This window comes from Aspergillus piperis, assembly GCF_003184755.1.
Source record: "Aspergillus piperis CBS 112811 unplaced genomic scaffold BO85scaffold_37, whole genome shotgun sequence".
In the NCBI taxonomy this organism is placed as follows: domain Eukaryota; kingdom Fungi; phylum Ascomycota; class Eurotiomycetes; order Eurotiales; family Aspergillaceae; genus Aspergillus; species Aspergillus piperis.
Genome location: NW_020291627.1, coordinates 114534 through 128124, shown reverse-complemented (window position 1 = coordinate 128124; position 13591 = coordinate 114534). Strand labels below are relative to the sequence as shown.

At 49.3% G+C, this 13591-nt stretch overlaps 6 protein-coding genes across 6 annotated transcripts; 3 read left to right on the top strand and 3 right to left on the bottom strand.

Annotated features, from left to right (window-relative positions):
- Positions 1–299: 299 nt before the first annotated feature.
- BO85DRAFT_473035 (HCNGP domain-containing protein) lies at positions 300–1236 on the bottom strand (the record flags this gene model as incomplete). Its single annotated transcript, XM_025662598.1, has 3 exons — positions 1050–1236; positions 948–996; positions 300–883 (listed from the first exon to the last, which is right to left on the bottom strand). The coding sequence occupies exons 1-3, from the start codon at positions 1122–1124 to the stop codon at positions 300–302; spliced, it is 708 nt and encodes a 235-aa protein (XP_025509868.1). The 5' UTR covers positions 1125–1236.
- A 167-nt stretch (positions 1237–1403) lies between these two features.
- Positions 1404–2495, top strand: prs3 (proteasome core particle subunit beta 6). The gene is made up of 2 exons (XM_025657418.1): positions 1404–1639; positions 1695–2495. The coding sequence occupies exons 1-2, from the start codon at positions 1545–1547 to the stop codon at positions 2380–2382; spliced, it is 783 nt and encodes a 260-aa protein (XP_025509867.1). The 5' UTR covers positions 1404–1544; the 3' UTR covers positions 2383–2495.
- On the bottom strand, positions 2355–3654 carry BO85DRAFT_454392 (pre-rRNA-processing protein PNO1). Its single transcript, XM_025661276.1, has 3 exons — positions 3490–3654; positions 2783–3429; positions 2355–2712 (listed from the first exon to the last, which is right to left on the bottom strand). The coding sequence occupies exons 1-3, from the start codon at positions 3563–3565 to the stop codon at positions 2656–2658; spliced, it is 780 nt and encodes a 259-aa protein (XP_025509866.1). The 5' UTR covers positions 3566–3654; the 3' UTR covers positions 2355–2655.
- A 277-nt stretch (positions 3655–3931) lies between these two features.
- BO85DRAFT_385074 (mitochondrial distribution and morphology protein) lies at positions 3932–6186 on the top strand (the record flags this gene model as incomplete). Its single annotated transcript, XM_025656575.1, has 4 exons — positions 3932–4020; positions 4246–4730; positions 4782–6001; positions 6055–6186. 4 exons carry the CDS (start codon positions 3932–3934, stop codon positions 6184–6186), a joined length of 1926 nt encoding a protein of 641 aa, XP_025509865.1.
- An 874-nt stretch (positions 6187–7060) lies between these two features.
- Positions 7061–11814, top strand: BO85DRAFT_213403 (GTPase-activating protein BEM3). Its single transcript, XM_025654627.1, has 4 exons — positions 7061–7077; positions 7162–10982; positions 11033–11653; positions 11718–11814. Exons 2-4 carry the CDS (start codon positions 7250–7252, stop codon positions 11726–11728), a joined length of 4365 nt encoding a protein of 1454 aa, XP_025509864.1. The 5' UTR covers positions 7061–7077; positions 7162–7249; the 3' UTR covers positions 11729–11814.
- A 386-nt stretch (positions 11815–12200) lies between these two features.
- Positions 12201–13368, bottom strand: BO85DRAFT_408889 (uncharacterized protein). The gene is made up of 2 exons (XM_025657417.1): positions 13207–13368; positions 12201–13070 (listed from the first exon to the last, which is right to left on the bottom strand). Exons 1-2 carry the CDS (start codon positions 13274–13276, stop codon positions 12433–12435), a joined length of 708 nt encoding a protein of 235 aa, XP_025509863.1. The 5' UTR covers positions 13277–13368; the 3' UTR covers positions 12201–12432.
- Between the last annotated feature and the right edge of the window lie 223 nt (positions 13369–13591).

Here is a 13591-nt window from a genome sequence, read left to right as displayed (position 1 = left end):
CTTTAAAGATGACAGAGTCCTTCCTACTACTACAGTAAGAAAGAGTCGTCCCTGCACGATGACGGGTATCTCACTATTGCTACGTTTTCGGTTATTTGACCCTAGAAATAGACGTTATATAGTCATTTCGTGAGAGAAAGTCTATCATCAGCAGATAACTTTCCTTTCACAAAGTGGCCTCCTATCATAGGCTTTGGGATCGGAGGGCCTTTCTTTGCTTCCCAAGCATTGTACGCCTGGTCATACTGTCCCAGCCGTCATTGACAGTGATACTTGCACTCTGAACTATCCATCGTATATTACCTTTGTTTCGGCCTTGAGCTAGGAATAGGGCCTGCACGGGAGAACTCGCTAGGCGTGGCAGGCACAAAGTTGATCGCATCCCTTTGTCCTGCGGACTTCTTTTCTTCAGCCCTATTCTGAATTTCCCTTTGCGCTTTTAGCAGCTCCTCTTTATACCCCCAACTTGGCAGATCGCTGATGTTCCATATTTCAGGTGGTAAAGATGTGTGATATTGTGCTTGTTCATCAATGCCGGCATGGTCCATCATCTTCTTCAGTAAACTGGGGTTTTTGAGGGATGTAGACCCGGCGAGCTTCTCGTTAAAATGCATGCCCTGTTTCTTTAGGGTCAAGAAGTGTGCGAATTTGGCATTTGCTGCAGAGTTAGGAGAGCCAGGGGGAGATGGTGGGATGTCTAGATTTGGTATCGGAGGAAGTGTTAGGTCATGGATTAATGTTCGGTCCGCTGAGAAGACTTGTGAATGTTCGGCTGGTTGCTCTTGCGGATTTTGTGAGCCTTCATGCGTCGGCCCAAGAACAGGCCTGTCTGTGTTTGGAACAGGTATATCTTTCGATGGTGTGGCTTCATTGGCGGTTTCTGCTTTGGTAACATGTTAAATAAGTCCTACTAGGTTCAGAGACAAGTAGGTTATATCTCCAATCACCTGTAGCTTTTGTCACTTCCTGTGGCTGCGCTTGCTGGCTTGCGATCTTCTGCCGGGTTCATATTAGTAAACGCCGATAACACAGCATAATGCTCCAATTACCTTCGAATGTACTGAGGGCAAATTATTTTCCACCTCTTCGTCACTGCTGCTTTCATACGCTCCTAAGCCAAGCATTATAACTGGGCGTCAGTTCCTGGTGCGTTCCGGGTTTCGGATAAGCCAATTAAGCTTCAAAGATAAAGCGCCCGTGTGAGAATATGAATTATGAGGAGGCGTAGGAGTTGGACATTAGACTCAAATAAGACAACGCTAATTCTTTAGATAACCTGGAGACAGCAGTTCACTCCGCGGTAACAATTGCTCCCAGACCATGACGGAAGCTGTGCGTGATTATATAAGCAGAAGGCAGCTACAACACCGCGTCAGATGCTCAGCAACAGCTCAGCTAGAGGTCCTACTACTATTCACCTCTACAACTACCTACATAACGAACACCCTCCGCTACATCCACAGTCATTAGACGACCAGAGTATAGCAAAAGCTTCATCGCTTCATCCTAATTGATACTATCTACGCATTCGAACTCTACGAAGAATGACGACTCTTGCCGGCAACCCTCTTAGCGAGGCCATCGGATACTCCTTCTCCAATGCGAACAGTGCTCCCCACAGAGAGCACTCTTTCTATCCGTATGCATCACTGTCTTCACTGTATCATAGGTATGGAGCTAACTTACAACGGCAGTTATACGGATAACGGCGGCTCTACCTTAGGCATTACTGGCTCCGATTTCGCGATCCTGGCTGGAGATACTCGATCCGTTGCAGGATACAACATTAACTCTCGTTATGTTCCCAAGGTGTTCAAAATTGGCGGTGATGACGAGTCTGGCGAAGGTGCCAACATCGTCTTGTCAGTCGTGGGTTTCGCAGCAGATGGCCAGGCCCTCAAAGAGCGACTAGATGCAGTGGTGAAGATGTACAAATACCAACACGGAAAGCCCATGTCCGTGAGAGCCTGTGCCCAGCGCTTGTCAACAATTCTTTACCAGAAACGGTTCTTTCCCTACTATGTGCATGCTATCTTAGCGGGCTTGGACGAGGATGGTAAGGGTGCCTTGTACAGCTACGATCCGGTTGGCTCGTACGAGAGAGAGCAATGCAGGGCTGCAGGGTCTGCAGCAAGTCTGATCATGCCGTTCCTGGACAACCAGGTCAACTTCAAAAACCAATATATTCCGGGTAGCGGGGAAGGGCATGCCCTTGAGCCCAAGAAAGCGGAGCCACTACCAAGAGATACTGTTGAGCAGCTGGTGCGAGATGCATTCACTAGCGCCGTCGAAAGACATATTGAGGTCGGAGATGGCTTGCAGATGATGGTTATTACCAGGAGTGGGATCGAGGAGATTTATTATCCGTTGAAGAAGGATTAGGCATACCGGGGCCCATTCTAATCAATGCTTCACCAGCCTAGTTTAGTGTTATACTCTTGCGATAATTTTCTGAATATGAATAGATAAAATATCCAGTGGAGTATTCCTTCCCTCGTTTCTGTGTCGTCATATCCATTATACTCTATCCAGATCATATGCCACAACCCCTAACGCCGATACCATGTCATAAAAAGAAAGAGAATAGAAACAAAACTCTGGTAGAGACAGAGACCGTAGTTCCCATGATGCTGACGGTTGGTTCTTTTTTTTCCCCTAAAAACGCTCCTTCATGCGAGAAGCCACCTTACGAAGGTTCCCATACACTTTGCCCTATTGAGGAGTTAGCAGCTGTTGCATCATCTGAGACGACAATTGACAGGGTCGGCACAAGGTTACTGACCGGTGGACTGCCAAGAATCAAGCTAACAATGGCCTGTTGGGCACAGTCGACATTCTTCACTGCGCCTAGCAGGTGAATCTTCTGGTCTGCAATGACAATTCTTGTCCGAGTAGCGTTCTCTATCGCAAACTTTGTTCGCCCATCTTTACCAGCACAACGTCCAATTGCACGACTAAGGTGCTCTCCGTTGAGGGCTTTGATATCCCGAATCTCAAATGAACGTATGTAAAGATCATCCAACCTGAGAAGTGCGATAGCGTCGTCGACATCGAATCCAAGAGTAAAAGCTTTGACGAAATCCTCGCCCTTCTGCAGGGCTTCCGTATCGGTCGTGAATCGTGACGTACGTAGTTCCACAGCTCGATTCTTGATGTTCATGCGCACTTGAAGTTTGAGGTGTTCGACAAGCGGGGGATAGATGCGTGCCCAGCTAGCCTTCAATGGAGTCATCCTATGCGGTGGTACAGGAACCTTCCTGCTTTCAACTCGATATACCCTGCTAGTGTCTTTGGCTGGCGTGAAGAGGGGCCGTCCCTCTTCGTCGATACGCATATCGCTGTCTTGAGTGGGCTCGATCTCAGGCGCGAGTCCTGCAGTAACCTGATCTGCCGACGTTTGGGCGTCGATCAAGATTTCCTCATCTTGCTCTGGAAGACGTTAGAATGGCCACCCGGTCGGGTTCCCGTAAAGCGTTGGCGGGGACTGACCTGACATAGTAGGCGCAGCAAGCGTCTCTGTCATTTCTACTTCGGCATTTTGCCGTAAAGCTGTGGGTGCAGGCATGTTTCTGTGAGTGGGATCTGAATACTCGACGGTTTAGGCTGCAAATCAGAGTCGGAGTCCGTTATCACAGATTTTACGGTCTATGGAAAAGATGTGTGGTTATAGTGTGAATTTGTGAATTTTCGATGCAAACATTACAAACAGGACCCGCTCCTGTTTGAGGCGGGATGATTTCATGGAAATTTATTCGCGGTCCGCCTGGTTAGATAGCACCGTGCTTCTGCCCGGTGATTTGAGACGCATGCACCTGTCATCCCTGCTATACATCTAATAACCTGGCTTGTTTTGCAGCTTTCTGCTCAATACCAGAGAGGATTCTCTACTGCTTACCTGCCTTCCCAGATTGTCCAGCATGTGACGGCAATCATGTCTGGCTATCTCGGGCGCAGGTTGTACACCAACTTATGGGGAACAACGGAATCAATATTTGGATATGGATTGCGAGAAAGGCGCGTGTCGTGCCTATCATATAAAACAAACACAGAAGACCTCAGTGCTGGCTTTTGCAATTTGCATATTGCGAAAGGATATAGCTCACTTTCACGACAACCGACTCGACCTATCAGAGGATTTGCTACCGTGGGCTTTGTACATGGCGCCTCCGATCACACTGCAGCCAGGGCAAGATACGCCATCCCTTTAAAGGGTTTGATACCGCATAGGATCTTTACACCGGGAAGAAAAGGCTTGGGTATTGTCTCCTGGCTTACGATTACGCGTGATTTTCATACGAGCCCAGATGATCGGAGAACGACCGAGTTACGGAAGGATTCCAAAAATCATAATGACGGCCGCCATCATCCTGACAGGCTCAGTAAAGGTTCCGAGACATCCATCAAAGATAAAAGTCAGATCTCCGAGCCGCAGCTACCTGAGCTTAATCAAAAAGGGCAAATAAACCGCCATCTCAGGGACCGATTGCCACATATACCGCACTTGCACCGGCCCACGAAAGAAGAATTGTTGGCTGCAGCTAATGGGTTCTGGTCACGACTTAAGGTCCGGTTCAAGTGGTTCTCTATACGAAGTGTCAGGCCTTTCAATCTGGATGAAATAACCGCTCTCTTCTCATGGGTGCTCTTGGGACATGTGGTTTGGGTAGTCTTGGGTACTACCACTTTCTTCTCATTGCTTATCATTGCGATTAATACCGTGTTCGCCCAAGGTAGGCCCGAAGTGGTTCTCATCGACATTAATCCGATGCTAATCTCTATAGAAACATTGGCTGGTTGGATCGGCAATTATCTCACCAAGTCTTCCGGTGTAAAGGTCGTCTTCGAGTCTGCGATTGTTCCGAAATGGAAAGATGGCGTGATCACTTTCAAGAACGTCTTTGTCTCCAGGCGACCAGGACAAGGAACGGGGCATGTAAGTAAGGGCTCTTCGAAAACCGCTGCCGCTGTCGCCGCCGCCGCCCTCGGGGAGCAAACCAACCCTGAACTGCCCGAGCAGCGGCCCGTGTCAGATGAAGAGGACACCAACTACACACAATTCGATGTGTCGATCGAAACGGTCAATGTTACCTTGTCATTCACGAAGTGGATCAACGGTAAAGGACTTCTTCGTGACGTTGAGGTACGGGGCATTCGCGGGGTAGTCGACCGCAGATATGTTCACTGGTCGGATGACGATCTTGATCCCAAATTTTATCGACACGAGCACAATCCTGGTGATTTCGAGATTGATTCTTTTAAGATGAGCGATGTCTTGGTTACTGTGTACCAGCCAGACAACTTCAGACCCTTCCCTGTCAGCATCTTTTCATGTGATTTGCCTCAATTGAGAAAACAGTGGCTATTCTATGACTTTATGTCCGCCAATATGATGTCGGGGTCATACGATAACTCATTGTTCACCATCCACCCTCGACAAACTCATGGCTTTACCGGGGCACAGCTGGAAAATGGAGGTGAAGAAGATGGTAAACCGAGTCCATGGAAGAAGCATAGCAGGATTCGTATTGATGGTCTAAATATTGATCATCTAAATCGGGGAGTCCAGGGGCCGTTTTCTTGGATACATGAAGGAACGGTCGACATCGTTTCCGACATCATGTTTCCCGCAGAGAATGATGAAAGCCTTGCGAAGGTTATGGCCGGATTCTATGATCGGCTAGAAGCGACAGTCTCGTCTAACCTGGACCTTGAGTCGACCACGTCCCACATAAATTCGTCAGAAGAAACTGCTGCCGAAGATGACCGGCGATTCCTAGTCACCGATCTCCGCCTCCACTTGAACAATGTCAGGGCCGTTGTTCCTCTTTTCACACGTGACCTATCATATATCAACAATGCGCTTATTAGACCCATTGTTGCCTATATTAATTCAAGGCGTACATTCATTCCAGTGAACTGTCGCCTCGTCAAACGCCTCGGAGATTTTGATGGCAGTTGGACCACTTGGGATAGCGGCTTGATGGATGATCTTTCGGCAGCGGTAAGCTCCTGTCTCTGCCCCGGTGACCTATGATACATACTAATGTTGGACAGGTATACGATGCGTTTGCACGAGATGTGGTTGATGAGCAAGCTCGGAAGCGTCGTTTCAAGAAAGTTGGCTTCTGGTCACTCCAACTAGCTGCCCAGGCCATTTTTATGGGCATGGCCGGAAATATAGCATAGCATTGTATAGTTGTACCATACGGGTGTCTGGGAGTTTAAGCTGGATAATTTGGTTTCACCAGGATATAGGCGTTGGAAGGGGGGAAAAGCGATCTCATCTTTACCCAATCCTCGAATTTTGTTTTACTTTGCCTCAAGGGGGCTGCATTAGACAGGGTGTTCTGGCGTTTTCATGTTCCTATTATATGCCTCTCTTCTCATCTGACGTGGGTTGTCCACCATTTCTGACGCTATTCTCGGTTTCTCGTTTTCAGCGGCGGGGCATGATGGACGGGGCAGCTAAGCAAACCCAACAAGTATGGTGCCCTTGAGGCCTTCTCTCAAAAGTGGGCTTTACTTTTTCATGCAGGACCACTAGCGGCATATGCTTTTTCTGCGCCTATCTCGAAAGGGTATGTCACTGGGGAAATTTGAACCAATCACTTGTTCTAGCAAAGCATAGCCGTTTTAACCAAGCATCTGTAAATGCAGCAAGACTGTTTACTCTGTCTGCAAGTCTGGATACTGAAGGGTGGCTGTCATCTCCTCACCACAGTAAGAGATACTACTAATCTTCTGCCTCGCTCTCACCCTCATAGAAACCTACAAGCTCTCCTCCCTGCACCAGTATTCTCGGCTCAAATTGCATTCTCATTGAAAGAAGGGAGGATCCTTCCTGCTTATGCTCTGCTGTCCCCTCCCCCTTTTTTTCCTTCTTCATTTTCCCCTGTTCCCCTGGCCCCTTCCCCACTCGGCTTAGATCTTGCAACTAGTCTCAGTAAATCATGAGTCGCCGTACTCACCGAACTTCTTCCAACATCTTCCCTTAACCAGCCCGACATTCCCAGGGAATCACCCGATGCCGTCAGTTCTCGGTGTTGTCCTCACGGCGAAGACTCGCATGTGCGGAAGGTATGTTTGTGGTTCCCTCAATCTAAGAACCGTCGAACCGTTGGCTCTGGCCCCCCCTGGCCCGCTGGTGCTGAAACCCCCCAGTCGAACCGTCCGCGTTTAGCGTCCAATCGTTGTTTGGTTCCGCGCCTCCCTCCCATGCGTGGAGTGAGCTCCGACTCCTAAACAAGCCATGTCGCAGCCTCGGCGGCAAGGTAGCGACAATACCACCATCAACCAGCTACCTGCACCCCTTCCCACGTTACCTACAACCAAGCACCAAAGCACGGTGCACTCGCCATTGCCATTACCTAGCGATTTGATTCCTCGCGACTATCTGGGCCCACGTTCTGACGGACAGGCTTTGCGTTCTGGGGCTGCCATTGCTTCCCCCCGCAAACCTACGCCATCTCCTCTTCAAACGAACGTACACTTCCCATCGCCCCGACAAGTCAGCGCCAGTCCATCGCAGACTCCGCTATCTCCGAAGTCATTCAGTAATCCTTCCATGTTCAAGAGCAACTATACGACAAATCATACAGCATATGCGACAATTCAGACTCCTTCCTCGGATACCCATTCACAGACATCCAGCGGATCGGAAGCGGTCGTGAGAGACACTTGGGATAGTCTCAAGCAGTATGATATGAATGATAAAATGAGTGATAATCGGGCGCAGCAGATACCAGATCAGACAGGTTCCAGGATGTCTTCTCCCACCTCACCAGCCAATTCTCTTCAATCGCCCTCCGGAAATCGTCCGGGTCAGCGTATGATGCCCCGGACCTCCTCCATTGATTCGGCCATCTCGTCGATTTCTTCCGCTTCTCAAACACACAAGTCTTCGTTCGATGCCAATGCGCTAAGTCAGGCCGACATCGGAAATTTGATAGCGACTGCTGGGTCAGCTGAGGCTGTGATTATACACCTCCTGAAGGAAAAGCATCATGCGGCCTCTCAAAATTCGCAGCTCTGGCGATTGGTTGATAAGCAGCGTACACTCATTCTAGGCTTGAATAAAGATCTCGAACGTGCTTTGAAAGAGAAGGAACGCTACAGGAAAAAGGTTAAAGAGTTGCAGAGTTCCCCGCCGCCTTTACCATCCACTATTGACTCGAAACTGCGATCACGAGACAGCGAAAGCAGCGGCACGTTGACCAGCCATGGACCTGCCCGAAAAAGCCAGGCGCACAATCGCGGTGGGCATTCGGACAGTATAGACTCCGACAATCTGGGTCAGGGCTTTACTCTTATACAGTCCGCCGCTGTCGAGAAACAAGATTCGCCTAATTCGGCTTCGCTACAAGGCCTCGGTGTAGGCCAGTTGCCATCACACCCAGGCAAGGAGCGTACCGTGAGCAATTCCACTATTCATGATGATCGGCAAGCCGAAACGCAAAGCAATCAATCACTAGTATATACACGGCGAGAATTGTCGACAGCGAGTCCAACCTCTTCGAGTGGTTCAAGATCTCCCGTCGATAGCACTGCACCAGGGCAGGATAAGCAGCAGGATGTGCCCCCTCCGGTCCGGAAACCTCCGCCTGCTCCCTTGAATCTTTCCCAGAAAGATACATCAACAGAACCTGATATATATGACTCTGACTCTGAGTATGAGGATATATTGGCTGCGGATGAGTTGCCAATGGAGCGCGGGAGGAGAAGGACGAGAGATGATGACGATCGAGAACGCGAGGCAGCTCTCAACAGAGACCAAGAGACCCTACAGGACCCTGGAAGCCAAGGAAGCAATTCACATAGTTTGGCGGCTGTGGAATCGCTGTCAAACCCGCGACAAGCACAGCCTTCAATTGACCATTCAGGATCATCCGCGTCCAGTCCCCGTACGAGACATAATGGACCACTTGGCGACCTTCCTAGCATCAGTATTCCAAAGAGTCCCGGTTTGCCAGTCAGCCCAAGGCCCGAGGACCGCCCGCTGGGTTCTCCGTTGCCGCGCTTACCCAGGGAAATTCCTGGTGCTCTATCGTCTTTGCCCATGTCGTCTGAGAGTAACCTTTCCGGATTGGCACTGTCGCCGCGCACTGGCCAGCATCAGAATCCTTTTTCCACAGGGACCCCTTCTAATTTAATTCCAAGCAGTTCTGCATATTCTTCCATGTCAGTCGATGCTCACAATCGGCCTATTCCATCAATCGATGCGGCAGTTAAGATTGACAGCCCACAAGAACCAGTCGTGAGGAATAACGGAATATATCAAGGTCTTGTATCGGATGAATATCCAAACCTCCTGCTGCCACCAAATGCCCTCCCTTCAATACATGTCAAGGTTTCGTCATCACGACTTCGGCCGTCCAGAAATAGTTATATGGCTTCTAGGCAATCGGAGGAAGAACCTGTATTCACGTTGGGCATATTTTCAAGATCCGAAAACATGGAGCTTTGGCGCACTGAAAAGGTTATCGCTGCTCTTCCTCAACTCGATCAACAGATGCGACAATTGTCGTCTTTTGGAGGAAAGTTGCCTGAACGGTCCATTTTTAGCGGACATTCTCCCGCCAAAGTTGACACTAGACGTGCCGCGTTGAATGCCTACTTTGAAGCTCTCCTTGATACCCCGATGGACGACAAGGCGGCGTTGGTCATATGTCAATTCCTTACATCAGATGCCATTGAACCCCGAGATGATGAGATGAGTCTACTGAAAGGTAATCACCAAGCTGGTGCCGAAATCTTACGTGGACCAGATGGTAAACCGAGGAAGGAGGGGTATCTAACAAAACGAGGAAAGAACTTCGGCGGCTGGAAAGCACGATATTTCGTCTTGCATAGCCCCGAGCTAAAGTATTTCGAATCTCCAGGCGGTCCTCATCTTGGTACGATCAAACTGTACAACGCGCAAATCGGCAAGCAATCGCAGAATGCAGGCGGTCGGAACAACTCACCGTCCCACACCGAGGAGGACTCCGACAACCAGTATCGCCATGCTTTCCTCATTTTGGAGCCCAAGCGCAAGGACTCGTCAGCTCTTGTTCGCCATGTTCTGTGTGCTGAGAGTGACGAAGAAAGAGATACCTGGGTGGACGCACTTCTTGAATATGTTGATGGTCAGTCAGAGAACGATGGCCTCAATAGTCCTGCAAGGTCGCTACCATCAGCAACCTCAAAGCAGCAGACTAGTTTTGCTGCCAAACCGAAACTATTCTCAAATGGCGGAAAGAAGACAGACAAAGGAATCGACAATCCAGACACTGAAGGCGCTGATGCTGCAGTTCAGGGCTTCAGTTACGATGATGCTGTTCCTGCCGAGCCACCTGTCCTTGGGCCATCGTTTGATCGACAGATCCCCAAGTCCCCGATAGCCTCTACAGGACCTTCAGTCGATACTGCAGATTCCGGTCCAGACCATGGGCAGTCTTCATCTAGGCTCATCTCCGGCCCTACCAATGGAGCTATAATCCAGGACGCGGGAGCTTGGGGCAACAAAGCAGCTACGAGCGTTAAGGAAAAGAAACGCAGTATTTGGGGTTTCCGCACAAGGTCGTCTGTTGACCTTGCTACTCAGCTCCAGGCTTGCCATGATTCTTCGCTGGCTCCCGTGCAGAACAATATTGAGAAGCGAGAGTTCGTCCGGCCAGTGTTTGGCTTGCCCTTGGCTGAAGCCGTACAGTTTTGCGCACCACAAGGAGTAGATGCTGATTTACCTGCGGTTGTATATCGTTGCATAGAATATCTCAGAGCTAGAGGTGCTGAGTCAGAGGAAGGAATCTTCCGTTTGAGCGGGTCGAATCTTGTTGTCAAGGCACTAAAGGAGAGGTTCAATACTGAAGGCGATGTGGACTTTCTCGCAGATGACCAGTATCATGATGTACATGCCGTCGCCTCCCTTTTCAAACAATACCTACGTGAACTTCCCACCACGGTTTTGACCCGCGAACTTCATCTAGAGTTCTTGCGTGTACTCGGTAAGTACTCACATTGTACGGTTTATTCTATCACTAACACACCTTTATAGAACTTTATGAGAAACAAAAGAAGATCGCCGCTTTCAATCACCTTGTTCACCGACTCCCTCAGCCAAACCTGGCCTTGCTGCGAGCGTTGGTCCAGTTCTTGATTGTTATTGTAAACAACTCTGATGTCAATAAGATGACTATCAGAAATGTTGGTATTGTCTTTGCTCCTACCTTGAACATCCCAGCGCCCGTCTTCTCAATGTTCCTCACCGACTTCGAGGACATCTTCGATGGGGTGCTCAAGACTCCTGCTGAAACGTTGGAGCCGGATGTCAGTTATTCTCCTTCCCATGAAGAATTCCGGTACCCCATTCGTCAGGTTGCTCCGGAGGCATCCACGCCAGGTTATGGTCAGACTACATTCGGTGAACACTCAGGCGGCATGGATGGCTTTTACCTGCAGAATAGTAAAGGCTCTGTATCCAACAGTCATGAACGTTCTACTGGAAGTGGGCCGGATGAATATACCATTGGCCATTCAAGCTCGCCGTCCTTGAACAGGATGTTGTCGCCGAATATTGACAACTCTCGTTCGGCTAAGGCGAAGAGGAGGGAGAGCTCTCTCTTGTTCATGGAAGTCAACAATCAGGACTTTCCTGCATCTCTCCATGGTGAAAACGGTATGGGTTCTTCCTCAAGCTTACCAATCAATATCATCCGCTGACTCTTCAAAGTTTGACGCAGCTTGTATGTGAATAATTACGATTATGGCGTGCTCCAATGGACTCTTACGTCATATTAAGCGTTGTGTTATCATGAATTCCTTTTAGCCTCAAGCTTACTTACTGTTTCTTGTTTCTTTACATATCTCCCTTCCCCGCGCCAAGGTTCGCCTGTTGTCATTGAGACTTTCAAATATGTTGCAGTATGGCTCCTTTGTCACGACCGAGCTCGACGATCCAAACGAATGTGAAACGACCACATTGTACTTCTGCTACAATTAGCCGAGGACTACGGGGTACTCTTAATACTACTAATAATACTGGAGTATCCTCTGTTTCTAATTATCTTCCCTGTCCTTGCCTGTTGCAGTCCGGAGTTGACACGCAGCACACTCTGATACTTATTATTGGATTGTACACACCGTGAACCCTACTGGAAGGAGGCATGCCTAACAATATACCCTCACGCCTTATGATTTTGTCCTTTGGTTTTGGCCTATGCATATGCTACACTTTGAGAACTGCGGATCTACATTGGTTTGTTTCTTTAGCCTATATAGCTAGTATAAATAAGACAACTCCACCAGAACAGGTAACTGCTAGTGGGTACCTCATGAAGGCTTTCCCTCCAGCCATTCACTGAGAGCCCGTAGGAAATTGATCCGAGAGCAGAACGCCAAGGGTATCCGACAAGATGATGTTAGTACAAAGGCCTAGAGCAGAAGATAATCTCGTGCCTAAAAGCCTTTTGCCCGTTCACCCTTCCAGAAACCCATCAATTCCCCGTTATCTTTAACCCAGTCCCGCACGCCATCCACCAGGGCCTTGGCCATTCCCTTGTTCTTGGACTTTCCGTCGGACGCAAATGTACCCGGGGTGAACCCCGAAGTAGGCACACGGTCGCCTGTGGCATACTCGGAGCCCATGGTAGGCAAGACATTATCGCCCGCGCTGAGGCTGACGAAGAGCGCGAATGGAACCAGCCAGACACAGAGTCCAAAATAAGACGCAACCTCTGTGAAGGTTGGCATATCCTCCACGTTAACCTGATATGGTTGGCGCCAGCTGCTAGCGCCACGCGATGAAGGCAATGGCTGTGAAAAGTGGCGAAACCAAAGCCAATGATTCAACCCGACGAGCCCGCATGATAGGATGAAGAGAGGGTCGGACAGCTTGACTATGGGGAATCGGCGGAGATTGCTGGCATATACGATATGCGAGCCGATACTGAGGACGGTCAAGGAGAAGGGAAATCGGTCAAATAAGTAAAGAAGGATCTGAACGGCGATGATACTGTATATCAGCCGGTACAACAGCCGACGGGCGAGAACTGTATGCTCCTCCACAAGCTCCGAGAGGTAGTAAAGGCCGGAGGCTAGAGACAGGTCAGTCTGATGAATACAAATAGCATCACAAGCCATGTGAGCTCGGCATCTCGTTCTATTGTCTATGGTGACCCGAGAGCAAGACCAATCGTCATCATCATCGCGCGCATTGCGGGCATATCGTACCTATCGCTAACGTAAGGAAAGCGAACCCTACAATAACCCCCAAATACCCTACCAAGGGTAGAATCCACATTATGTAGAAGTCGAGGGCGAGGGCGCTGCGGACCGGTTCAAATAGATAGGCACGGGCGTAGTAACATCAAGCATCGGATAGTTGGCAAGATGTAACAAGAGCAATCAGTTGGCCGATCTGGACCGTCCTCGGTGCCTCAGGCTATAAAAAAGTGCAACCACCGCACCGCATGCCAAGCCCCCGCGGCTACACTCCGCCCGACGAAAGTAGGTTCCCCCCGAAAAAAAAAAATAAAATAGTGAGAGGTATGAATGACTTTCCCCTCTCTCTCAATCCTCAACATCGCTCTGCTTCTCTAACCGCCCGAAACACTTA

Bases quoted from the DNA above. Each gene is read 5' to 3' on its own strand.
- BO85DRAFT_408889 (XM_025657417.1), bottom strand. From the start codon at position 13,276: ATGTGGATTCTACCCTTGGTAGGGTATTTGGGGGTTATTGTAGGGTTC. The intron at 13,071-13,206 runs GTACGATATGCC...ACCTGTCTCTAG, and splicing joins TTTCCTTACGTTAGCGATAG to CCTCCGGCCTTTACTACCTC.
- BO85DRAFT_454392 (XM_025661276.1), bottom strand. From the start codon at position 3,565: ATGCCTGCACCCACAGCTTTACGGCAAAATGCCGAAGTAGAAATGACA. The intron at 3,430-3,489 runs GTCAGTCCCCGC...AACGTCTTCCAG, and splicing joins TGCTGCGCCTACTATGTCAG to AGCAAGATGAGGAAATCTTG. The intron at 2,713-2,782 runs GTCAGTAACCTT...ACTCCTCAATAG, and splicing joins TGATTCTTGGCAGTCCACCG to GGCAAAGTGTATGGGAACCT.
- prs3 (XM_025657418.1), top strand. From the start codon at position 1,545: ATGACGACTCTTGCCGGCAACCCTCTTAGCGAGGCCATCGGATACTCC. The intron at 1,640-1,694 runs GTATGCATCACT...TTACAACGGCAG, and splicing joins AGAGAGCACTCTTTCTATCC to TTATACGGATAACGGCGGCT.
- BO85DRAFT_213403 (XM_025654627.1), top strand. From the start codon at position 7,250: ATGTCGCAGCCTCGGCGGCAAGGTAGCGACAATACCACCATCAACCAG. The intron at 10,983-11,032 runs GTAAGTACTCAC...ACACCTTTATAG, and splicing joins AGAGTTCTTGCGTGTACTCG to AACTTTATGAGAAACAAAAG.